The sequence below is a fragment of the Gekko japonicus genome, unplaced genomic scaffold, assembly GCF_001447785.1.
Source record: "Gekko japonicus isolate JY-2015 unplaced genomic scaffold, Gekko_japonicus_V1.1 scaffold521, whole genome shotgun sequence".
Taxonomy (NCBI): Eukaryota; Metazoa; Chordata; class Lepidosauria; order Squamata; family Gekkonidae; genus Gekko; species Gekko japonicus.
In genome coordinates this window covers 408,717-435,822 of record NW_015161965.1, presented here as the reverse complement: position 1 = coordinate 435,822, position 27,106 = coordinate 408,717, and the positions used below count along the sequence as shown (strand labels likewise).

The 27,106-nt window shown below is 41.5% G+C and overlaps 1 protein-coding gene across 1 annotated transcript in view; it reads right to left on the bottom strand.

The window, feature by feature from the left end:
* Positions 1 to 26,874, bottom strand: part of LOC107126114 (protein argonaute-3) — a 108,884-nt gene extending 82,010 nt beyond the window's left edge. The window contains exons 1-2 of the mRNA XM_015429622.1: positions 26,686 to 26,874; positions 9,604 to 9,775 (exon numbers count right to left, since the gene is read on the bottom strand). Coding sequence (XP_015285108.1) covers positions 9,604 to 9,775; positions 26,686 to 26,704 — 191 coding nt within the window. The 5' untranslated portion in view covers positions 26,705 to 26,874. The remainder of the gene's footprint in view (positions 1 to 9,603; positions 9,776 to 26,685) is intronic.
* Positions 26,875 to 27,106: the final 232 nt, after the last annotated feature.

Here is a 27,106-nt window from a genome sequence, read left to right as displayed (position 1 = left end):
TCAGCAGGAGCCTCCCTATGTTAGCTGCCTGGGTGATTTCGGACCAGCCACAGATTTTCTGCCTAACCTACCTTGCAGGGGTTGCTGTACAGATCACAAAGTGGAAGAGGAGAATGAAGTAAGCTGCTTTGCTCCCCACTAACGAGAAAGACAGAACTTTGCCTAGGAAGAGGCTGCTGAGAGGGGAGGAGATAAAGTTGCCAACTTTATGTACGGAAATTCCAGGAGATTTCAGGTGTGGAGCCTGGAAAGGGTGGGTTTGAGAAGGGGTGGGACCTCATACAGGTACACTACCACAAACACCACACTCCAAAACTGTCAAATGTATCCAGGAGTGGTTATTTTGTTTTTTAATTTTTATTTATAACTTTTATAATTACAACACAGAAATTCACTTACAATAAAAACTCTTGTGCAAAAGCGTTTTCTCTAATAAATTTTGCAGCACATCCACCACTTATGATAGCATGTCCCCACATTTTGCTTCCAACAATTATTCAATAAATTTGGATAACATTTAGCTAATCTCTCTGGAGACCAGTGCCACCTGTAGAACATTTTGTATATATTTTGCTTATATGTGATAGTGCTAGTAAATTTTATCACTTTCCAGATTTTTGCCCAATTATCCATATAAACACAATGGCCAATATCTTGCGCCCAGGTTACCATTGATGATTTAACTACCTCATCTTGCATTTGTGCTTCTAATAGTGGAGCATATAATTTTTTAATTGATTTTTCATCTGTACCTAGCCATATTTTATCAAAATCCGATGCTTTCTCTTAAAAACCAGTTCAACTATCCTTATTAAATCTTGACTTTAGTTGCAGCCTTTCCCACCATGTAAACTTAGTGTTTTGACTTAATAGTACATCCTCTGATTTTAATTTATCGTTAGTGTCTAATAGATCTTTGTATCACCACATATAATATTTATTTTATAATGTAGGTTTTATAAATGCTTCAAGCTGGGAGACCCACTTTGGAATTTTCGTATAACGAATTTCTTTTACCTCTTTCCAAGTTTTTATCAGTGCCCCTCTTATCATGTGCTGTTAGAAATTGTTATGTACATTATCTTTACCGTACCATACATAAGCATGCCATCCCATTGTTAAATCATGCCCTTCTAATGTTAATAGCCTTGAATTTTCCAAAGTAATCCAATCCTTTATCCACAATAAGGATGTTGCCTTATAATATAGGGACCAGTTAGGCAGAGCAAAGCCTCCTCTTTCTTTCCTATCTTGCAATGCTTTCCATTTAATTATTGTCTAGTAAGCTTATCTAGAAGAAGAAGAAGAGAAGAGATTGGATTTATACCCCGCCCTTCACTACCCAAAGGTGTCCCAGAGCGGCTTACAAACTCCTTTCCCTTCCCCTCCCCACAACAGGCACCCTGTGAGGTAGGTGGGGCTGAAAGAACTCTTGACAGAAACTGCTCTTTTTCAAGAACAGCTGTGCCAGAATTATCCAGCCAGGTGCATGTGGAAGAGTGGGGAATCAAACCCGGTTCTCCCAGATTAGAGTCCGCACACTTAACCACTACACCAAACTGGCTCTCTAGGTCTTTAATGTATTCCTGCTTTTTTAGGATTGGGATATTTTGAGCTAGGAATAGAAATCGTGATAGAATATTCATTTTAACTGTTGCAATCCATAAACTGTTGCAATCCTCCCCATTTTGCCAAATCCTTTTTAATATCTAATAAAAGCTTCTTATAATTATCCTCCGGTATTGAGCTACACCTATTGGACAAAACTATTCTTAAGTATTTTGCTTTTTTCCTCACCTCAATAGAAGAAATTTCTTGTAACTGATGTACTTGATCCTTGGTACAGTTTTTAGTCAGTATATTTGTCTTCTTAAGGTTGATTCTTAAACCCGCAACTTGCCCAAATTCTTGGAGTCTGTTTAAAAGTTGTGTAATAGAAGCCAATGGGTCTTCCAAGATAAATATTAAGTCATCCGCAAAAGCCTGCAACTTAAATTCTTCCCGCCTCACTTTAAGCCCTTTTATCAAAACATCCTCTCTAAAAAGATCATTCAGTGTTTCAAGCATGTAAATAAAAACTAAAGGGGAGAAGGGACATCCCTGTCTAGTCCCTTTTTGTATCTCAATGTTTTGTGTGGAATCTCCATTCACTAGCATCCTGGCGCTTTGCTTATCATATATCGCTCTAATCATTGTGTAAAACTCCTTTCCACAATCCCATGAATATAATTATTGTAATAAAAATTTCCAACTGACATTATCAAATGCCTTCTCTGCATCAACAAAGACCAATGCCATCTGTTTTTCTGGGTGTGACTCACAATATTCAATGTTCAAGATGGTTCTTACATTATTTTTAATTTGTCACTTAGGCAAAAAGCCTGCTTGGTCTTGGTGTATTACTTGGACAAGGACTTTTTTTAGTCTAGCAGCCAATATGGTTGCAAATATTTTATAGTCTGCATTTAACAATGAGACTGGTCTATAGTTCCTGATTTCCTTTTCATCTTTCTTGTTTATGAATCAATGTGAATAAGGCTTCATTCCAAGAATTCGGGATTTTTCCTTTTTGAACAATATTTTGTATTACGGATTTTCAATTTCAATTTATTACGGGTCTATATGACCGAAGTCTTGACCAAAAAGAGAATGCAAAAGGGGTAAAATAGGTACATAAAATTGACATAAAATATGACAAAATACATAGTCACAATCAGTAAACATATAAAACCCAGGCATAGCCCAGAGAATAAAAAAGACCTAACTACACTTGGGGCAGAGCCAACTACCTAAAATCCTCTGAAGATTGAAAGTCGGTGTAGGTATTTGCAAAGATGATAAGTTTTCAATGTTTCTTGAGAGCAGCAACCTTAGCCAGGAACCGCGCCACGTTAGCTGTTTTCAGTCCATCGGCATTTGAATCAGATAACAATACTGAAAGCACCCAAGGTTGCGAGGGAAGATTCATCTTCGTAAGAATAGGAATGATATATATCCCTCTATCTTGAGTCCAATGGGGACAGCAAAACATCAGATGGTCTAAAGTTTCAATTTCGCCAGTATTACAGATTTTAGTGGCAATATTATTTGTTCTTCAAAGACTTGATAAAATTCTGCAGGTAAGCCGTCTGGACCTGGCGTTTTCTTCTTTTTAAATTTGATAGATTTCGTTATCTCAAAAATTGTGATTGGTTCATTGAAAATCTCAGTAAAATTCTTGTTATTCCATTTTTTAAAGAACTGTCTTATGTTTTTTTGATCTTGTTCTTTTTGTTGGTATAAGTTCTTGTAAAAAGTCTCTATAATGTTCTTCAGATCTCTAAGTGTATGCTTTTCCTCTCCCCGTTCATTTCTTAACTTCTTTATATAGCATTTCTCTCTTTCTTTTCTTAACCTGTAGGCCAGTCATCTCGTTGGTTTATTTGCATTTTCAAAATATTGCTTAGTGTATTCAAGTTTCCTTGCTATTTCCTGAGTTGATGTTGTAAATTCTTTATCTTAATCCTCGCCGCTTCTAAATGGGTTACTTTCTTCATCATGTCTTCTTCCTTTTTAATTTGTTTTACAAGTTTCTCATACCTTGATCTCTTTTGTTTTCTTGTCCAAACTTCTTGGTTAATAAACCATCCCTGTGTAAAGGCCTTAAAGGTGTCCCAGACTATATCTACAGGCATTTCTGGTTGTATGTTCCTTTTTTAAAAATCATGAAATTCCATCTTTGTCCTTGTTATAAATTTATCATTTTTAGTAACCATGAATTCATAGACCATCTACTTTTCCTTTGAACATCCTGTAATATCAACATGAAGGGGTTGTGGTCTGCAAAGGTATTTGGTAAAATCTCTGCTTATAATAAGTCATTTACCATGGTTGCTATCTTATCGTGTCCTGTCTTATCCTTTATTTTCCTACCCTATCTTATACTATTGTATAAATAGAATCAATTCTTTGTCTTTTGCCATCATAAGTGAACAGCACTCTTTCTGGTAGCAGCCATCTATATGCTATTTTGTTAGTTCTTAGCAGATTCACAAGGGTTGAATAACTTCGCCATTTTTCTCTAACTCGTCACAGTATGTTTTTTAGAATTTTAATTTCTGCCTCTTTCATAAACATTGCTATTTCGCCAGCTGCCTTCAGAATCTTGTCATGTGTGGCTCTTCTATAGAACTGTACATGAACTTCTCTAGGGATCTTATTTCTTCTCGCATATGCTGTATTTCTTCTATATATGGCCTCTATATCGTCTGCAATCTCCTCTGCCACTCCTACTCCCAGTTGTTCAACCATATCCTCTTTTAGGTTCTCTTCTATCTTTTCTGGAACATTTTGGAACCTCAAGATATGAGCTGCTTTTCCCATCTCTAAGTTTATCAAGGTTTCTTCCATCTTGTCATTTCATACTTTTATATCTTGCACCGCTTGGTCTAATTTTTGGATTTTGTCTTCCATCTTGTTGTTAAATGTAGTAATTTTTAATATTTCCCATTTGTTTTCTGTAATTTATTTTTTAAGTTCTGTCTCTAAAGTTAATTGTTGTGTTAAAGCATCTATTTTTAGTTGTATGGGTTCTATTGCTTTTCCAACTAAAGCGGGCAGAGTTGTTTTGACAGTTGTCTTTACTGCTTATGCAACACTTTCTTGTATTAGACTTTGTAGGTCTTCTATGTTAATCTGTGCTAAGCTCACTGTCACAACTTTCATTTGTCCTGCTTGTCCCGGGGAAGGGATAGAAGCCTTCCTGGTCCCACTAGCCCCACTAGACATCTTTTGTTTATACTTCCCTTCCCACTATTCTTTTGGCTCTGGATGATACTTTCACCCAAAAAATAATTTTTATTTAGCGTACTAATATTCTATTTCCTCATACTATCCTATCGTGTCCTGTCTTATCCTTTATTTTCCTATCCTATCTTATACTATTATCTTACCTTATGTCCTATCTTATCTAACTGGATCAGCTTCTGCATGCTACCAAAGAATCTTCTCTGTATCTGTATCTCCGCTGCTCCACAAACAAGAGGAAATCTGCTCCAACACGCCACCCAGTTGAGTCTCTCTGTGTCTCTGCTACTCCACTACACCACGTTTTAACACACGCCAAACGAGAACACAAAACTAAAGAGATTGACTGATTTAATCTTCTTGCAGTCCAAGGGACTCTCAAGAGTCTTCTCCAGCACCATAGTTCAAAAGAACCTATTCTTCGGCGCTCGGCCTTCCTTATAGTCCAACTCTCGCAGCCTTACATGACTACTGGGAATATCATTGCTTTGACCATGCGGACTTTTGTTGGCAGGGTGATGTCTCTACTTTTTATCATGCTGTTTAGGTTCGCCATCGCTTTCCTCCCAAGGAGCAGGCGTCTTTTAATTTCATGACTGCTGTCACAGTCTGCGGTGATCTGAGATCCCAGGAACGTGAAGTCTGTCACTACTTCCACAGCTTCCCCTTCTATTTGCCAAGGAGTGATGGGGCCGGATGCCATGATCTTAGTTTTTTTGATGTTGAGCTTCAAGCCCACTTTTGCGCTCTCCTCTTTTACCCTGAGCAAGAGGCTCTTGAGGTCCTCTTCACTTTCTGCCATCAGAGTGGTATCGTCTGCATATCTGAGGTTGTTGATCTTTTCCCCAGCAATCTTAATTCCCGCTTGTGATTCATCCAGGCCAGCATTTCGCATGATGTACTCTGCATATATATTAAATAAGCAAGGCGACAATATACATCCTTGTCGTACTCCTTTTCCTATGCTGAACCAATCAGTTGTTCCATATCCGGTTCTAACTGTCGCTTCTTGGCCCTTATACAGGTTTCTCAAGAGACATGTGAGGTGCATCACCTCCACTAGCTTTGTTGTTAGTAATACTTTCAAAAGCCCATTTACCTTCACATTCTAGGATGTCTGGCTCGAGGTCAGTGATTATATCATCGTGGTTGTCAAGGACATCGAGGTCTTTCTTATACAGTTCTTCTATTTATTTATTTATTTATTTATTTCTTCGGCTTGCTACCCCGCTCTAACCCCCGATGGGGTCTCTGAGCGGCTACAGTTATTCATTATCCCTAACCTATGGCCACAATTCTCTTAGGGGTGGGGACATTTGTGTATTCTTGTATCTGTGTATTCTTGCCATCTTTTCCTAATCTCTTCTGCTTCTGTTAGGTCCCTACCGTTTTTGTCCTTTATCATGGCCAGCTTTGCATGGAACGCTCCCTTGATTTCTCCAACTTTCTTGAAGAGATCTCTAGTCCTTCCCATTCTATTGTTTTCCTCTATTACTTTGCACTGTTCATTCAGGAAGGCCTCCTTATCTCGCCTTGCTGTTCTCTGGAAATCTGCATTCAGTTGGGTAAATCTTTCCTTTTCGCCTTTGTTTTTCACTTTCCTTCTCTCCTCTGCTATTTGTAGAGCCTCATCAGACAGCCACTTTGCTGTCTTGCATTTCTTTTTCTTTGGGATGGTGGTGATTGCTGCCTCCTGTACAATGTCACGAACCTACATCCATAGTTCTTCAGTAACTCTGTCTATCAAATCTAAACCCTTGAATCTATTCTTCACCTCTACTGTATATTCATCAGGGATGCAATCTAGGTCAAACCTGAATGGCCTAGTGGTTTCCCCAATTTTCTTCAGTTTAAGTTCAGACTGAAAATTGAAATGAGATGGCAAGACTGAACATCGATATCCTAGGAATCAGTGAACTAAAGTGGACAGGAATGGGCGAATTTAACTCAGAAGACCATTATATCTACTACTGTGGCCAGGAATCTCGTAGAAAAAATGGTGTGGCCTTTATAGTCAACAAGAGAGTGCAAGAGTCGGTACTGGGATACAATCTCAAAAATGACAGGATGATTTCGGTCCGATTCCAAGGCAAACCATTCAACATCACAGTAATCCAAGTCTATGCCCCAACCACTGATGCAGAAGAGGCTGAAGTGGACCGGTTCTATGAAGACCTACAACACCTCCTAGAACTAACACCAAAAAATGATGTCCTCATCATCATAGCGGACTGGAATGCTAAAGAAGGCAGTCAAAAGGTAACTGGAATAACAGACAAGTTTGGCCTTGGAAAGCAAAATGAAGCAGGGCAAAGGTTAACAGAGTTTTGTCAAGAGAACACACTGGTCATAGCGAACACCCTTTCCCAACAACCTAAGAGGCAACTCTACACATGGACATCACCAGATGGGCAACACCAAAATCAGACTGACTATATAATTTGCAGTCAAAGATGGAGAAGCTCTATCCAGTCAGTAAAAACAAGACCTGGAGCTGACTGTAGCTCAGATCATGAGCTACTCATTGCAAAATTCAGACTCCATGTTCTAACACATGCCAAATGGGAACACAAAACTAAAGAGACAGCCTATAAGGAGGACAGACAGTCCAGAACGCACTTCACGGATCACCTTCAAATCCTTAATGTGATTCAGGTTGAAGTATAAAACGAAAAAGAAAACGAAAGCCAAAAGTAACAAGTTGCCACACTGCCAATTCGAGCAACTTCTCATAGCCGCCTAAAAGGGGTAAACCCCATCCGGTGCTCAGTTAAATAGCTTTAAAGGGCAATCCTTCCTTCTGTTTAATGCTCTGCTTTCCATAAACGGAAAGAAACTGAAGCTATTAAATAGTATGCTTTCAATGTAGATATTCAAGAAGGTATAAAAGTAGCTTATCAGATTCTCGTGGGTCCACTGGGCTCAGCTATTGCTCAATATAGACCATCGAGTTCCCTGCTCAGCCATGTGCTTCTGAGCACTTCCCTGAGTTTGGAGCGAGCCACTGCTCGTCTTCGTCCCTCGGGACAAGCTCCCTGCTGTGAGTCTCCCTCCAGGAGATTTCACTGATGTTGCTGTAGAATTACCACCACCGGGAGGTCTGGGGGTACAGCATCTTCGTACAGGAGAACTCCCCGCACGCACCTGCTGTCGTCGAGCCCAGAACCGGAAAATCCGAGTGGTTCATTATTGTTGGCTGAGTGTAGGAATAATTGGCAGATCACGGCTCTGTTCAATCTGTAATGTGTCATGTGGCGTAAGTGGTGGTTCATAGGGGCCCAATTATGGCTTAAAACTCACAGATTTTCCACATCTTTGGTGGGTCACACACCTTCCACTGCAGTTATACAAGTTTCAATACTGTTGACCTTCCTAATTTCCACAGCCTTTCTGAACTTTCCTTAGAGAAGAAAGGCACCACTGCATTGTTGCCTGAGACCACCACGATGATTTCCCATCACAAGCAACTTCCAGGTCAGAGATGAAAACTTACAGCTGTTTTTGCACATGGTCAACTTTATGTGGTTTTCTCAAGGGTATGCCACTCCCAGGATCTCAGAGTTCATGTCGTTGATGGGCCCCAGCAAGTAAGACTACTACCCCATTCTGATAAAGTCTTCACCAGAAATGTTGTCTACAAAGAGGTTCTTCAGTCATCATGATATTTTCTAATGTGATTTCACTGTTTCTCTGTAGATCTGCCTACAGGGACTAATGCTCTTCTGTGTAACAACTCTTCACCAAAACATGCTACTTTGTGCACAATGACAACTGTCCTAATTGCGGCCAGCATGTTCTGAATGCATGCCAGCCACTACCCACTGCTTAGGCATACCTTTACTGCATCTACCTCCGGGTCCACAACGAACACCAACAACACACCGCCACTACGCCTTCTGTTGGGTGCCAATTAAAAACTCCCACTGTTTTTAGCACAAATACTCATATGGCCACATTCCTCTTCTACGTACATGTCACTTCTGTCCTGACCTGTACAAGTACCTCTGACCTTGCCCCCCCCACTTCCCTCGACACCTGTTCTCTCACAGGGCACACATGACAAACACTTGCTCAGACGTGCAAAAGAGACACCAGATGACTTTGCAAAATGCACAGACGCAGAACTTACTGACAGCTGCACTCTGTCACAGCTTTTCCAGCCCTACGCATCCCAAAATCCATTAACCAACACTGTAATTATGGGTGCTGCAACCTTACATCGTACAACCACAGACAACAATTACTCTTTACTACCATACGGTATGCTGTCATTCACTTCCACATTAGTTCTTTACACTGCAAAACACTACTCTGTGTTTACTCTGGCTGCAGGACACAAAATCATTGACCCCACCCTCTTTCTAGAGGCCATTGTATTCCCCCCCCCCCCACAACAGGCCTTATTCCTAGTATTAACATATTCCAGCTATTTCAGTAACTTTGGTATATCTGTATCTCTCACAATATGGGTGCCCAGATGCTAAAGAAATAGCTGTTCCCACAAATAATGCTAAAGTTATATATATCCACACACATGCATATATATTTCAATTTATATATTTAAAATATTTAGCTCTTATTTTCTCACATTATATTCACATTACCTACATTATAGACTAGTATCACCTGTTGGAAATGCCTAAATCAGTCTAAGTATCAATAAATAATATAAAGGAAAGCAATATTTTGCTCAGAGAGGTACAATGACATCTAAATGCCACCTCTTAGGCAGCTATGATAAAAGAGTATACAGTACCCAACTTATCATCCGCTACTTAATCATGAATATAATGTAGCAAAATTAACTACTTCACTTACCTGTTCACCCTCCGAGGACACTTGTCTGGCTTAATATCCACCTCATAGAGGTAGACATCTATCTTTGGGATTTCAACTTGGAAGCAGTTGGCCAGTAATTTAATAGGCTTGCCCATGGTGCCATAGCCAGGACGTCTGGGCACCATGAGCAGGGGCTGTGCCCCAACGGGTCCTGCAAAATAATAATAATAATAATAATCAGTGTATAGTTTAGAACTGAAGACTGAAGGAATTCTGTGGGTTCTGTAAACCTCCTAGAACACTAGGAAAAGGAGTATGATAATTTCTAAACAAAGTCAAAATGAAAACATCTAACTACCAGCCAAGATAATGGTTTGGATCAAGCAGAAGGATCACAGACCTACCTTTCTTCCCCCCCCCCCCCCCCCCCCAGCAGTCCTTCTTGAACTCAGAAACATTTACTACTGGGGTTGCAGGACCCATATGGAATAATAGCTGTGAGGGTTGGTGGGGACAAAATCACTCCATTCTTACTCTTCTGCCAGTGGAGCTCCACTAATCCCACCATGTGGAAGAGCAATTTTGTCTCCTTTCTCCCCCCCCCCCCCACCACTGCCACAGACACCCCCCCCCCCAATAGTTGTTATTCCATAGTCAGAAAAGACTGTTGGAAGGCTGGGAAAGATCCCTTCTGCTGATGGATTGCTGAATTTTAGAGAGGCAAGGGGAAAAGCTTGTTCAAATCCACAAAGCATGCTACAGAAAAAGTATGGAGGACAGCCAAGAAATCATCTAGTCTGACATCCACAATCTGCCACAGATCCACTCAACACAATTCAAGAGTGTCTTAAAAGGTCTGCACAGGGCAAAGGGGCTACCAGTTACTCAGGCAATCATACAAGCCTAAACAATGCAAAGGAAGGAAAGAATTCCAAAGGCACTAGTAAACTGAACAAGAAAGCAAATTATTTACAATAACTAGATGGGCCCAGAATGGGAGCAAAACCATGACAATTTTTCAAGGACAATTCACATACGGAGAGAAAAATCCTTCCCAATGCCAATGGGCGTTCAAGAAGTCATCTTGCAATTTCTATTCCCATTCCTATTTGGAATAGAAGTTGCAAGGTATGCTCCTTAAGCTCTCATCGAACTATTTCTGACACAGTGAAGTGTTTTGCTCTTATAACTGTTTCAGGGATACCAACTACTGTAGAATTTTACAGTTCAAAAGAACAAGCTTTCAAACCAGTTTCCACCTAAATGCATTCACAACCCATTTGTAACTATTAGTTAGACTTCTTTAATCCAAATGACTGTGATTTTATTTATATCCCACGTTATGACTATAAAGTCCACCAAGCATCTTACAACAGTTTGAGACAATATAACCTCTCCCCACATTGCCACCCCTCAGTCGTCTTTTCTCCAAGCTAAAGAGCCCTAAGCGCTTTAACCTTTCCTCATAGGGAAAATGTTCCAACCTTTTTATCATTCGAGTTGCCCTTTTCTGCACTTTTTCCAAAGCTATAATATCCTTTTTAAGGTGTGGTGACCAGAACTGCACACAGTATTCCAAATGAGGTCTCACCATTGATTTATATAGGGGCATTATGATATTGGCTGATCTGTTTTCAATACCCTTCCTAATAATCTCCAGCATAGCATTGGCCTTCATTATTGCAGTCACACACTGTCTCGACATTTTCAGTGAGTTATCTACTACAACTCCAAGATCTCTCTCTTGATCAGTCTCTGCCAGTTCAGACCCCATCAACGTGTATTTATATTTAGGATTTTTGGCTCTAATGTGCATCACCTTGCACTTGGCCACACTGAACCCCATTTGCCATGTTGATGCCCACTCGCCCATCCTTGACAGATCCCTTTGGAGTGCCTCACAATCCTCACTGGTTTTCACCACCCTGAACAACTTCGTATCATCCGCAAATTTAGCCACTTCACTGCTTACTCCCATCTCCAAATCATTAATGAACAAGTTAAAAAGCAGTGGACCAAGTACTGATCCCTGCGGTACCCCACTGCTTACCACCCTCCACTGAGAAAATTGCCCACCTACACTCACTCTCTGTTTTCTATGAACTAGCCAGTTTTTGATCCATAAAAGGACTTGTCCTTCTATCCCATGATTTTTGAGCTTACTTAGGAGCCTTTGATGAGGAACTTTATCAAAAGCTTTCTGGAAGTCAAGGTAAATAATATCTATTGGATCCCCCTTGTCCACATGTTTGTTCACCCCCTCAAAGAACACTAACAGGTTAGTGAGACAAGATCTTCCCTTACAGAAACCGTGCTGAGTCTGCCTCAATAGGTTTTGTTCATCTATGTGCCTACTAATTCTTTCCTTAATAATGGTTTCCACCAATTTACCCGGTATCGACGTCAGACTGACTGGCCTGTAATTTCCCGGATCTCCTCTGGAACCCTTTTTAAAGATGGGAGTGACATTTGCTACCTTCCAATCCTCAGGAATGGAGGCAGATTTTAAGGAAAGATTACATATCTTTGTCAGGAGATCTACAAGTTCACATTTGAGTTCTTTCAGAACTCTCGGATGTATGCCATCTGGGCCTGGTGATTTATCAGTTTTTAAGTTGTTTATCAGTTTTAGGACCTCCTCTCTCGTCACCTCAATCTGACTCAGGTCTTTCAACACCCCTCCCGAACTCAGCGGCTCTGGAGTGGGCAAGCACCTCTCATCTTCCACAGTGAAGACGGAGGCAAAAAATGCATTTAGCTTCTCAGCCATTTCCCTATCATCCTTCAGTACTCCTTTTACCCCTTGGTCATCCAAGGGCCCCACTGCCTCCCTGGCTGGTTTCCTGTTTCTAATGTATTTGAAGAAAGTTTTATTATTGGTTTTTACGTTTTTTGCTATATGCTCCTCATATTCTCTTTTTGCCTGCCTGACCTCAGACTTGCATTTTATTTGCCATAGCCTGTGTTCCGTTTTATCAGCCTCACTGTGACAAAGGAATCCTTTTTACCTTTTACAGCTTCCATTACTTTGTTTGTTAACCATGTAGGCTTTTTCTTATACCTGTTTGTGCCTTTCCTAACCTGCGGAATATATTTTATTTGAGCTTCTAGAATTGTAGTTTTAAACAGTTTCCAAGCTTCCCCAATGGTTTTGACCCTTTCTACTTTTCCCTTCAGTTTCCTCCCCACATGTCCCCTCATATCAGAAAAATTACCCCTTTTAAAGTTAAAAGTGGTTGTGTGAGTCTTTTTGGCCAATTCCCTATTTGTACAAATGTTGAACTCAACAACATTATGATCACTGTTTCCAAGCGGTGCAATCACTTTTACATCTCTCACCAGGTCTTGAGTGTTACTTAGGACCAAATCAAGGATCGCCTCTCCCCTGGTAGGTTCCGTGACCATCTGCTCCATAGCACAGTCATTTAGTGTCTAGAAACTCAATCTCTTTTTCCCAACTAGAACACATATTCACCCAATCAATGTAATCTGTAATCTTCTTCCTTAGTAGAGTTCCTTTTAGCCCTAATCAGTTGACTGAATGGTAGACCATATTTTATATGGGACACATGATGGGATTTGTAATGCAAAAAGCTATTTTTATCGGTTTCCTTTTTGTAACTTTTAATAGCCAAGTGATTCTCAGTATCTTTATAAACTGTAGTATCTAGAAATTGTATTTCCTGTACATTGTAATTAGCAGTAAAATTTAAAGATGGATGAAGATTATTACTCCATAACCCAAAATTATCAATATTACAAAAATCATTTTGATACAGGACAAGACATCATCAATAAACAGGAAATATAATTTCATATTTTCATAGAAAGGATTGACAGCCTGATCAAATATATACTTCTTTTCAAAGGAGTCCATGAAAAGGTTAGCAATGGAAGGTGCTGCAGCACTCCTCATTGCTACGCCACTGACCTGAACAAAAAATTGGCTTTGTTCTAGGAGTTTCTTATGATTTGTAGGAATTTAGACTGTAATACACAGGAAGCATTTTTTGAAAGTCTTGTTGACTGCTTGATTTGCGGGTCAGACTTTCACCACTATTTTCTTTATACTTGTTCTCTGATTAGGTCGCGCTTGTCCACATTTGTCTTGCAAAAATACCAGGTGCCATCAGGAGGTCCAGCAGTTAATGGATGGTGGCCCTCTGGCCTCATTTACAGGACTAGGGATCTTTAATGTACTGGGAATGTTCCATATATTCCTAAAAGTATTATATTGCCTGTCTTTTTGATGCTAAACAGGCCACACTTTTAATTCTATTGCAACCATTACCTTACAGCACTTATTTTCAGTTATCATTTAGCCTTCTTTAGCATGGTTGATCAAACTAAGAAGAATGTTCCCATTGTGACACCCTCAGTGCCTTTTCAAAAGCAATAAGACGCAGCATTTTTAATTCACACTTTCTGCGTTCCCATTCACTGACTCCTGGTCATGATCAATCACAGCCCAGTCACAAACAATCTTATAGTTTTTACCCCTTTTCTTACAACCCCTCAGAACAATGACCCACACACTACGTTCCATTCTTAATTTGAGGTAGATTTCCCCTACATTTTACATTCACTTTGTTGGTTCTCTCTTCTTAAATTGCACTGTTAATTGTATCATCTTGCTTTTTACTACATTGGATTATAAAGCAGAACGCATTCTTCAGATTATCTATGCTATAACCATATTTTACACTGGTTTTGTTAGCATGGTTTTCTAATTTTGTAATCCTAGCCCTACTGCATTGTTTATTGGATGTAGTATGCTGCCTGACTGTTGTTTTTATACCTTGTGATTTGCCTTGAGCCTCAGTCAGAAAGGTGGGCAATAAAAACTTCAAATTGTTTGAAAATAGAAAATGTAGCAGTTGCAGCAAATATGTGTGATGCTGGTCTACCATTTGAAGAGAGGAGCATATTATCACAGCAGTACTGATGAGAGGCTCAGCATACTGGATTTTCAAACACTGGCTTGCTAGATCATTTTGCCAACTAGTGATTCAAATTATGCTCCCATTAAACATTTAGTTTGCAGTGAAGGTGGCCAAACATAGCCCCACTGTTTTATCCCTGAGAAGCTGAAGTAAGGGATTTTATATAGTAATGAGAATAAAATACAGCCATTCTCTTTGGGAAGTCTGCCCTTACAAAGGACAGGTTAAGACGAGCATTTTATGTGGAAACAAGAATCCTCTCTCAACCCCAATAGGAACAGAAGGTTGCCACTTAGGGAAGTCAGTTTCAGTGGACTGAAACACGATGAAGAGGAGGACAAATAGGAGGAGGATGAGAAGATTGGATTTATACCCTGCCCTTCACTACCCAAGGGAGTCTCAGAGTGGCTTACAAACTCCTTTCCCTTTCCCTCCCCACAAGAGACACCATGTGAGGTAGGTGGGGCTGAGAGAGCTTTCGCAGAAACTGCTCTTTTTCAATAACACCTCTGACAGAACTATGGCTTGCCCAAGGTCATCCAGCAGGTGCAAGGGGAGGAGTGGGGAATCAAACCCGGTTCTCCCAGATTAGAATCCACATAACTGCAGGAAAGATTAACACAAGAAAAATATACACTCCTGGGACAGACAGCTATACCTCATACTCCGCATTCTTTGTTGCCTCCTTTCCTGATTTAGCTGCAAAGAGCCCTTGGACAGGAAGCAGACAGCATACTGTTGTCAATTCTCATTTCACTATCTTTGTCTCAAGTGAAAAAGGGAGTGAACAATTGAACAGATAAATATTGAGAATTACACACTGGGGTTCTTGAAATGATTCACAGTATGAATGTCATTTGTAGGTGTGATGAAGTCATTCAAAAATCCCACTTTTACACTCCTACTCAGTGACAGATGCTGGATGTGTTCCCATCTACTGACTTCAGTTGGTGATATAATTCTTGTGAGCAGATAAAAGCAGACAGGACATAAAAATCATAAGGTTTCTTTTTACCAGTACTGAAGTACATAATGCTCATGGATTCAAGAGCTGAATATGAACAAATCCACATTGCAAGAAGCTTTCAGAGACACAATGAATACAGAATGCAACAGAAGAGCAGCACCACATGACCAAAACACTTTAATGGTGATAGATCCAGGTGGTCAGCTGTGTTGGTCTAAAGCAGTAGAACAAATTTAGAGTCCAGTGGCATCTTTATGATCAACGAAGGTTTATTCAAGGTATGAGCTTTCGTGTGCATGCACACTTTTTCAAATACATTGGAATGGTAGGTAAGGTTCAAACGTATAGACAGGGACTTAACAGCAAATTAACATGTAACATGATGATGTTTAAGATATGCAAAGTCAGAACTAAATAACAAGCTAAAGTTATAATGTCAACAATTGTACAGCAATAAATATGTCAAAACAGCAAATAGACATTTATCCCCCACAATTAGAAAATACACCTGTAGAAACTCCAGAACATTGAAAACCCCAAACAGGAAGCATGCAATACTAAAAAAACTCCAGCATTATTTACCAGCACACTGGACATTCCTCAAGCATTTTACAATTGCTCATACATTAAGTGTGCTGAGTCAACTAGTAAATAGATACAGACAAAGAATTTAAAATAGTGAATACAAGTTTAAGAGTTTAGAATGTTGCAATACTACTTTGCATCTCAAAATTACTTGGCACATCAAGTTAAGCCAACAAAAATCAGATCACTAAATGACACGACATCTCTGCTGTAATTTCCAAAATCTCTATGATTTTATATGTTTTAATGTGTTTTAAATTTTATTGTATTTATTAAAATGTTGTAACCCACCCTGATCATGTTTATGGGATGGGAGGGACATAAATGTGAAAAATAAATAAATAAATAAAACAGACCTGTGATTGGTTGACAAGGGATTTACTGTGATGTCCCCCACACACACCTATACAATAATTGTGCATTCACGTGGAGAAATTCTTTAGAGAATGAGATGTATAACCACATTGTCCAGCTGATAAGTAAAAATCATCCTACATGTACAGCCTACATGTACCATGTATTTATCATGTACACAACTCTGACTGGCTATTCATCTTAAGTGAATATCTAACTACAGAACATGATGACTTTTTAAACATGTATATTGCACAATGGGGTCACAGAGAAGCCTATAAAAAGTCTAGACCCCCAAGGATATTCCACTTCTATATGCAAACCCTTGGTTTGCAACTGCTTTTTTCCCCACCCCAGCACAGTAGCATAATAATTGGGGGGAATTGTCTATATGACATGTCATAGCTAAATTTGCAGCTGAGAAAGAAGAAAATAGGGCAGTGAGAAATATAACCCTCAACTGCCCTTTTTACTGCTTATAATGTGCTTGTTCTTACATAGGGAGCTGTCATATCAAATTAGATATAATCTAGCTATATCTTTTATACAAAATTCGCTCATGTACGGCCTACTGTACGATCTTGGAAACTTGGCTTCAAGTGTCTAGGGTTTTTTAAAAAATATATCTGTTTTCACTGATAAAATAAGGGCTCTCCTTTTTCTCCACCAGTTTTAATAGCAGGCCAAACAGCAACCCAGTCCTCTAAAACTCGGAGGCTGGATTCACAACATCCAAGAAACAGACCCACAGATTTATCCTTGACATAATGTTTGATGCATCAAGTATAAGCAACGAAATTGCACAGCATCCTGAGTGGCTTGCTCTCTTGCCCATAAAGAAACAAACATGCAGAAAGCTGAATTACCTAGGATGAAAAAAGAGGTCCACAAGCACCCACCAATTAAGGTCTAATTTGGTTCTCACCACTGGTGCATTTCCATATCCATCTTATAGGCCTGTTTTTCAAAGGCTATAGCATAATGTTGTTTCTGCAACAACATTTAGACCATTAGAATTAATTACTTTAGTGACTCACAAAGTTCCATGGAATATTAAACATAGAACTCTGCTTTGAAAAATACCGTAATGCAGGGGTGGTCAAACTTGCTTTACATAAGAGTCACATAGACTATAAATGTCAGATGCTCAAGAACCGCAAGGTGACTTCAGAGGAAGAGGTGGGTTTGAGGGAGTGGCCTGAAAGTGACATCACAGGAAGGGATGGGTTTTGGTACAGAATCAGAATAAAGTTTATTGTATGTGGCTATTAGCCATCACAATTCCATATGAAACTGGATTCCTAATATCTTAAAATACACATTTAGTTATTAAATTCAGTGAAAATCATATACAATTGTACAATATCTAAAATATTAAAAATGCCTCAAATTAAAACTGTATACAGCATTTACAAATTCCAGTTCCAATTGTAACAATGTTAATGCCTTGCATCTCAGTAAGCTGCGTTCCTAAGAACCACCTTTGCTCTAGCTTTCCTAGCTGCTAACGCAAAAAGTGCTACCTTATAAGATACCAAAGGATTCACATCTGACAACAGAAAAATTAGCTTGTTGCTGTCAGAAAAATTGTGCAGTTGATTAAGTATTTGAGATAAAAATCTATTTCTAAGATCCAAATATAGTGGGCAAACCATTACTTAATGAAACAGATCTTCAACAGAAATTCCACATAGACAAATACATTGTTCTAGGGGAATTTTTAGGTTTTGGTACAGGATGTGACATCATAAGAGGTGGGAACGAGGAAGTGCCATCACCTGACCTTTGACCTGGAAGTGACATCACAGGACATGACATCACAAAGTGATATATCCTTGCGAGGTGCCACCCCCAAAGGAGACTTAAGATACCGAGGACACGCACACCACCCATGCACAGACCGTGCTGGACCCCTGCCTGCCTGCCTGAACAACTGTACAATGCTGGACGACAGATTCTACTTTCCCCTTTCTACAGACCCTGAAATCTCCTGCGTAGGCATGTTTTCCTTCACTTACCTACAGTTTAAGATACAAACCCACAGCATCTGTTCTTGAAGAGAAAGGCGGTCTTCTGAGCTTTCTCACCCCCTTCACTCTCCCCAGAGGCATCCCACTTAGCGTGCCATCTTAAGGACACTTTCCTGGGAATAAGCCCCAATGACTAGACCTGCTAATGATGGCACTGTTAGATACTTACACAAAAGACCTGCGGAAAACATTGTCATGTTGCCCTCATTCAGCCTCATCTGGAAACTCCAACCACATGGCCCCAGCTACAGAAAGTCAATCGGGTCACTTAAATCCACACAAAAAGGCCTGCATCTTACCATCAAGTCCAAATATTTCACACCACGGGAAGGCAGAAGGAGAAAAACCATGTTGGCACCTTTAAGTTTTATTCAATGTATGAGCTTGAAACACCCAAAAACAATACTGACCTTGATAGGCTAAGAAAGACACAGAGAGAAAGACAAATCAAGAGGGACAGAGAGAGAGAGGGACAGAGAGAGAGAGAAAGAGGGGGACACACTGTACAGGATTGCCATGGATCTTTTTCATGCTTTTTTTGACATGATCCCTGATTTGTCTTTTTGCAAGTATCTAATGGTGGCAAAGAGCAGAGCTCTGGAAATCTCCTCCTTCTCTAGAGCAGGCAGGGCATGTACCGGGGGAATCTACATTTCATTGGAAATGGAAGAACTCTGCAAGAACTCTGCCCTGCCTGTGCAGCATTAACCTTTGCAACAATACCCTCCTCCCAAATGAGAAAAAAGGTTTTTTGTACCTCCTTGCATGGCTATTCTCCCAACCTCAAACAATTTCTTACACTTTTTAACAGCGCTCATCACTTCTAAGTCAAATGAGAAGGAGGAGGAGTAGATTGGATTTATACCCTGCCCTTCACTCAGAGTCTCAGAGCGGCTTACAAACTCCTTTCCCTTCCCCTCCCCACAACAGATACCCTGTGAGGTAGGTGGGGCTGAGAGAGCTCTGACAGAAACTGCTCTTTTCAAGAACACCTCTGACAGAACTATGGCTTGCCCAAGGTCATCCAGCAGGTGCGAGTGGAGGAGTGGGGAATCAAACCCGGTTCTCCTAGAATGGAGTCCGTGCACTTAACCACTACACCAAACTGTTAAGGAACAGTTACTTATGAACAGTTTAACCCAAATATAGCATATTTACAGTCAGGCTTTCATCACCCTATTTTCAAGGCCAAAAAAAAAAGAAGGCCTTTTCTTCCATCCAGACCCCTTTGATCAGATGGGTTTGGAGGAGACCACGTCACCTGCTCCTGAGCACCCAGGCTGCCTGCAGCCCAGGCGCTCCCAGCCACCCCCCACCCTCCAAAAACAGTCCCTGCCGCCAGCTGCAGAACAATCAGGCTGCCTGTGGCCCAGGTGCTCCTGAAAACAGCCTCTGACGGGTGCTCCCAGCCCCCTCCACCCCCGAAAACAGTCCCCACCACCCACTTCAGAACGTCCAGGCTGCCTGCAGCCTGGGCGCTCTCAGCCACCCCTTCCCCAAACAGTCCCTGCTACCCACACCCAACCCAACTTACCTTTCTGGCTCCCGTAGCAGCATGAAGCATGTGAGGGCTGCTGCCAACTGAGGGCTGCTGGGGGTAGGGCTTTGTTTCCAGTAAGCAGCCCCTGGCTCCCCTCCCTCCCAATTCTAAATAAGGCTAGCTGCTGGGGGGGGGGAATCTTTCAAAGTGGGGGATGGGGGGCTAGAAAGGCTCACAAGCCGCAGGGGAGGGCTCCAAGAGCCGCATGCAGCTCACAAGCCACAGTTTGGCCACCCCTACCCTAATGCATGGAAGCTCCACCCGTTAAGTATGTTAAACATTCATTAAATACATTTAACTCAAGGACCCCTTGCTGACTTAGTAGCTCAATCTTTTTTAGACTACTTCTCCTGGGCCAGTCAATACTTACCTGGCTTCAAAGTATTTTACCAGTTTATTGAAATTTTTACTTTAAGCACTAGGGCTTGGAATGTACATTGCCTAGCATAACACGCTTTCCTTCTGGGACACATCTTTATGTAGAGAATGAAACTCATTTGTACCCCACAGGTGAAGGAGTCAAAAACCAATTAAAAGGAAGAAGCATACAATAAAGTAGGAAACATCACTTCCTCAGTAGCAAGCTGAGGCAGCAGACGAACAGAGGTGGTTTGTCATTGCTTGCCTCTGCATAGCACCCCGGTCTTCCTTGGTGTTTTCCCATCCAAGTACTAACCAGGGCTGACCCTGCTTAGCTTCCAAGATACGACAAGATCAAGGTAGTCTGGGCTATCTGGGTCAGGGCCTGCTGGTTTGTACCATAAGGTTTTTGGCCGGGAGGGGGAGAAGACAGGGGCCAGAAAAGTTAAGCTCCAAATATATGTCATGCCTTCAAATGCTGTATGTTGAGTGTTAAGGCAGACTTTCTGAAACAAATTAACAAAACTATATGTGAGAAGCCCTTCAGAAAACCATTTAGACAGCAGTTCAGCACAGGCATTCAAGATTTAATTATATCTAGTTTCCTAGAAGGAAAGTAAATTTCAGAGGAAAGACCTCAGAAGGTCAAAAGTGGAGAACAAAACTTCTCTTTACACTAGCAGTTGAGGGATGAACTATCTTTCATACATGTTGTCATGATCTGTGCAGGACTGGGAGCAAGGCCTAGTGCAGCCTGGTCCCAGGAAAGACCTGTCGGCAGTAGAAAGCAGACAGCCTACAATCCCCATAATGCTTAGAGAGGGTTATAGCCAATCAGTTTCCAGAGATTGTGTGAGGGAATTCTGACTTAAGCTGTTAACTGTGGAAAAGGGTGTTCTTTCGTCTCTCATCTCCGGTCTGGTCTCACAGAGGGGACAGGCTGGTCTGGTGAGAGAAAAAGATCCTTCACTGGGGACAGTGTGAGAACAAGTAGTGTGTTCAAGGCTGTGGGCCTTGAGGTAGTACCCAGTTAAGCGAACTAGGTAGTTGTGTTAGGTTTGTGTTTATTTTGCCTTTTAAGCACTGTTATATCTTTTAAAGCACCTTGTTTTCTTTTCCTTGCCCCAGTACTGTGTTAATAAACCATTTTGTTTAATTGTTATCTGCCTGGTCATCACGCCTATGTTCTCGGCTTAAAAGGGGGCATTTTGGATGGGCTTGGGAGGGTACCCTGGGCCTTCTCAAGAGACCCAAAGTCCAGGGTGGTGGCGGCGGAAGGTGGAGACCCCCTGGGGTCATGACACATGTTAACTTGGCTTCCAAAATAAAGTAGAACTAGTAAAGTGAAAGATGAGCAGACAATTTATTTCTAGGTTGTTGTTTTTTTTAAGAGGAAACTTCCCTAAACTACTTCTATACAGTCTGATCATCAGAACATTAAAACAATTCTCATTTCTAGAGGAATCCTCTGGAACTGCATCCAGTACATCTATAATAGGTGTACATGTTGCCCAATACTGAGCCAGACTATTGGTTCATCTAGCTCAGTGACTGGCAGCCACCTCTTCATGATCTCAGGAAGAAGACTCTCTCTGCAGTACGTCCCAAGATCCTTTGACTCGAGATGCCAGGTCTTCAATCCAAGACTTTCTCTATAGCTGAACTATAGACATTTCTATACAAAACAAATCCTGTAGCATTTTTCTATAATATGGACAGAATGCTGTCTGTGAGGATCTGAAAGGAACTGTGGTAAGACCTAACAGAAAAGGCTTTTGGGATAACTCCCAGAGGATTCTGTTTACTTGTTTTTCTTTCTACATACTCCTGTATAGAAAGTAAGACACACAAATGTAATGCCCAGAAGTGTTAAACGTTTCCCTGTAATCCAATTAAAGTAGCACTGGGGGAGGGGCGTGCCAACAGATTCACACAGTTTAAGATAGTAACTAAGTATTTTTATTTGGAAATAACTTACTGTTCAACAAGACTTATGTTCGCAGTCTAAAAAAACTAGTTACTCTGAAATTTACCATCTCCTGCATGTTCAACCGCTTACTAAAAACACACAATGTAACTAAATTACTTTCTTCCTTACTGACTAATTAGGCTGTCCACATTAAAAGTCTCGTGGGAAGTATTTGTACACCAAGAAGAGAAATTAAGAGCCTGTGCATCTCTCCAATTAAAAAGCAAACCTAATGGCTACCATGCAAACACGAATCAGTTACATCACAATTCTTCTGTCCAACAAATTCCATGACATAAAAATAACCTTGATGCTGTACTGTGAAATAGACTAAATACACTACTTACATATTTTAAACTTTTCTCCTCTCACAGTAACTCATGGAGCCACTCATTGCCAGTAACCTCTTTATTGCTCAAGCTCAGCGTAACAAAGCAACATGCCTTGAACTAGCTTTCAAAATAGTTTGGCTGCAAGAAGATGTGGATTATAACAACCATTTCAAATCCATTTTGCAAAATGGGCTAAAAGTGGGCAGAATTTGATGCTTAAAGATCTAAAATTGACAAAATAAAAAAAGAGTTCTGAAAATAAATCCTATAACTACGTATTACAAAACTGAGAATCCAGCTATTTGCGTTCAATAGTCAACACAGGTACTAATTAGTTCAGACTCTGGTCATAGGTGGGGCTATGGCTCAGTGGTACAGCATCTGTGTGGCAAGCAGAACATTCCAGGTTCAATCCCTGGGTTCTCCTGCTAAAAGGTAGTAGGTGATGCAAAAGACCTCCACCTGAGGCCTCGGAGAACTGCTGACGGACTGTCTAGACCGGGGGTGGCCAAACTGCGACACAGGAGATGCATGCAGCTCTTTCACATATATTGTGTGGTTCCCTGCAGGGTGGCTGGAGAAGTGAAGGGGAGCATGCCTCCCTGATTGGTCTTCCCTTCTCCAGCCAGTGTTCCCCTCCCTGGGTAGGCTTGGGGGGGGGGGGAGCAGAGAAAGAAAGCAACTTTAAGTATGTTCTCAAAGCCCCCCCCCCCCCCCAGCTTGGAGAAGGCATTTGTCTCTTTAACCCTTCTCCAAGCCAGCGGGCAGGGGGGAGAGGGGCTTGGAAGATGCATTTAAAGTTAAAGTTGCTTTCTTTCCACCCTTCCCTCCCTCATCTATTTGCTCTCTCTCTCTCCTCTCCCTCACCATCTGAAGTTAAATGTATTCTCCAAGCCCTGCCATACTGACCAGCTAGCTTGGAGGAGGCAGTTGTCTCTTTAAATCCCTTCTCCAAGCCAAGCCAGCTGGCGTAGGGAGTTGGGTTGGAGAACACATATAAAGTTGCTTCTTTCCACCTCTCCCTTCCTCCCTCCCCCCCATTTGCTTTCTTCTCAGCTCTCTTTTCCCCTTCCTTTCTCCTTACCCCATCTATTTGCTTTCTTTTCACCTCTCTTTTCCCCTTTCTTTCTCTTTCTCCCTTCCTTCCTCTCCCTCATTTATTTGCTTGCTTTCTCTCTCTCTCCCCTTTCCTCCCTCCACAATCTACTTGCTTTCTTTTTCTTTCTACCTCTTTCATTCATTCCACCTTTCTCTTTCTCTCTTCCTTCCTCATCCCTTCCCATCTAATTTCTTTCTTTCTCTCTTCCTTCCTCTCCTCCCTCCCCATCTATTTTCTTTCTTTCCTCGCCTCTCTCCCCCATCTATTTTCTTTCATTGGTTTTTCCTCTCTTTTTCTCTCTCTTTTCCTCTTCCTTCCCATCTATTTGCTTTCTTTCCACCTTTCTTTTTCTCTCCCTCTCTCCCTCCCCCCTCATCTATTTGCTTTGTTTCTCTTCCCCTCTTTCCACCTTTCATTATTTCTTTCCACCTCTCTCTCTGACAAATAAATTATTAGCAAACAAATATCATTGGACAAATAAATATCAATATCTGTTTTACCCCTTTTGTTTTCATTTTTGGCAGCCTCATTTAACAATAAAAAGCAAATCTGTATATTTTCCAATAAAAACATGTGTGTAGTATTTGTTCATCTTGCACCTCTCAAACTTCTGATGTTTATTTCATGTGGCTCTTATGTTAAGCAAGTCTGGCCACCCCTGGACTAGACAATGCTGAACTTGGTAGTACAATTCAGTATAAGGCAGCTTCATGTGTAGTCATGGTGGTAGAAAGTACCATCAGGTCACAGCTGACTCTTGGTGACCCCGGTAAGGCTTTCAAGGCAAGAGACATTTAGAGCTCGTTTGCCATTGCCTGCCTCCACGACACGACCCTGGTGTTCCTTGGAAGTCTCCCATCCGAATATCAACCAGGACCAATCCTACTTAGCTTCTGAGATCTGATGAAATCAGGCTAGTCTGGCCTATTCAGGTCAGGGCCATGTGTAGTCATAAGCAACCACAAAGGCCACTAACTATAGCGATATTAGTTCTCTGGATACTTGACATGTATTTATATCTCCAATTGCAAATAATGCAAATATACACAATTATTTTGCTTTAACAAATGAGCTTAACTACTAGTACAAATAAAGCTATACCATTTCACAATCCACAGAAAACACTACTTTTTACCAATTTAAAATGGTTAGCCATCTGCAGCCTTTCTGAGGGCAAAAGATAGCCACATCTAGATTAGATATGCTCTATATGAGGCTGCCCTTGAATAGTGTTTGGAAACTTCAGCAGGTACAGAATGCTGCTGCTTCTGGAATGCTGACTAGAGTAGGGCATAGTGACCCTATCACTTCAGTTATGGTCCATGTTTATCAGCTTCCAATTTATTCCCAGGCCCAATTCAAGGTGCTGGTGTTCAACTTTAAAGCCCTATACTGTCTGAGGCCAGCCTACCTTAGAGATTGCATACTCCCATACTAATCTACCTGACCACTATGTTCACCTTCATGGGCCCTACTTCAGGTCTGAGGGTAGATCAGTAGCAATCTGAGAGAGGGCCTTTTTGGTCATACGCAAAGACTCTGGAACTTCCTCTCCAAGGATAGTTGTCAACCTCCTTCTATTGCTGTGTTCTGCTAGTGGGTGAAGACTTTGTTTGCCATTCTCTGAATAACCCCTACAATACGCCCTATGTCTCTAATGGACGTTTCATTGTTTTTATATATACGTATCTTAGTTTTGCTTGTTTTTAAACTGTTTTATGTTTTTCTGCTGTTCTGACTTAATTGCCTTTGTGGCCCTTTTTGGGCAGAAAGGCAGGTTATATATCTTGTAAATAAGTAGGCATACTGCTAAACACCAAGAAACATCATGTTCATCAACTTTGTCAAATACCACATTTATTCAACACCTAAATGAGCCAGATTCATTGAAAAAGGTCAATCCTGTGGTCTTCGTGACTCCACCTTAATTCTATACATTTACACAGGGCAAGGACAGGTTCACTGTATTGACCAAAACTGAAATCTAATGCATGATTTCTACAGGATAAGTCCCAGTTAAGTCATGGGAACTGACTTCTAATATACAAAACAAGACAGAACAAAAAACACTCCTTATGCGTGCACCAGCCATGACAATTCTGTAACTGCTTCAATTCTCAGAGGACCAGTGTGATGTAGTGATTAGATTGTTGAACTATAGTCTGACAGACCCAGGTTCAAATCCCCATCTGCCATGGAAGCTTGCTGGGTGACCTTGGGCCAGTCACAAGCTTTCAGCCTAACCTACCTCATAGAGTTGCTGTGAGGATAAAATGGAAGGAGAATGATCTATGACATTTTGGGGCTCTACTGAGGAGAAAGGCACGCTATAGATGAAATAAATAATGAACATTCAGAAAATCTAAACACCAAAGCACATCAGCTTCCAGCCTTCGGTCTTCCTATTTTCCACAATACCTGATCTCCCAAACTACCATACAACAACCAAACCAGTAATCCATCACCAAGGTTTGGGGTTGCCCCTTTGTCCTCCAACATAAGACAACCATATAAATTTAACCATTATGACCCACCAGAATCTCCATGACCAAAGATAGTACACCTCTCTTCCCATCAATGCACAGAGGAGAACCACAAACCCATTTTTTTTGGGGGGGGGGGCTCCTTCTAAAGGAACTATGCAGAGTTTGCGTTTACAGCCAGACAGAACCCTCCGTGGCCAAAGGCAGTATATCGCTGAATAATAATTGCTACGGGAAAGGGGGAAGAGAGTAGAAAACGACTTGTTGCCATCGCGCTCTGAGCTCGAGGGCTTCCCAGAAGCAGGATGCTGGGAGAGCCGAACCTTTTTCGTTAGACTCCAACCGCCTCCACAGCCTGAACGCCCCCCCCCCTCCCCAAGCGTGATACGGTCAAGCTCTCCCAGAGGACGGGGCTTCCAGCGCTTAGAGCATCCCCTCAACCGCTTCCTCCCCCCTCACCTGCACTGCTGATTTCCATTCATGGAGCTCGCCGCGGCCTCTCTGGGTCTACGGGTACCGGTCGGGTCCCTTCTCCGTGTCGTTCTCCTTGCGCCCTCCCGGTCCAGCCGGGCCTGCAACGATGCCGGCAGTTCTTGGTAAGGCCCCTCCTGATTCCGCTCCTTTTCTCGGCCGGGCCCGACCGGTCTGCAGCACGGTGACGGTTGAAGAAGCGGAAGTTGCGTGGCCAACCCCGACTTCTCTTACAGGCTTCTCCTCAGACTAACTGACTGAATCGCCCGACTTTCTACCTCAGCACACACTGAGACACCAATCGCTGGCGCTCGCGAGAGGCGCGCATGCGCTATTGTTCCTTCTCACCGGAAGTCCCGCTGCTACCGGTTAAGTCTGAAGAATTTCTCTTCAGGCGCCCGTGGAAGGC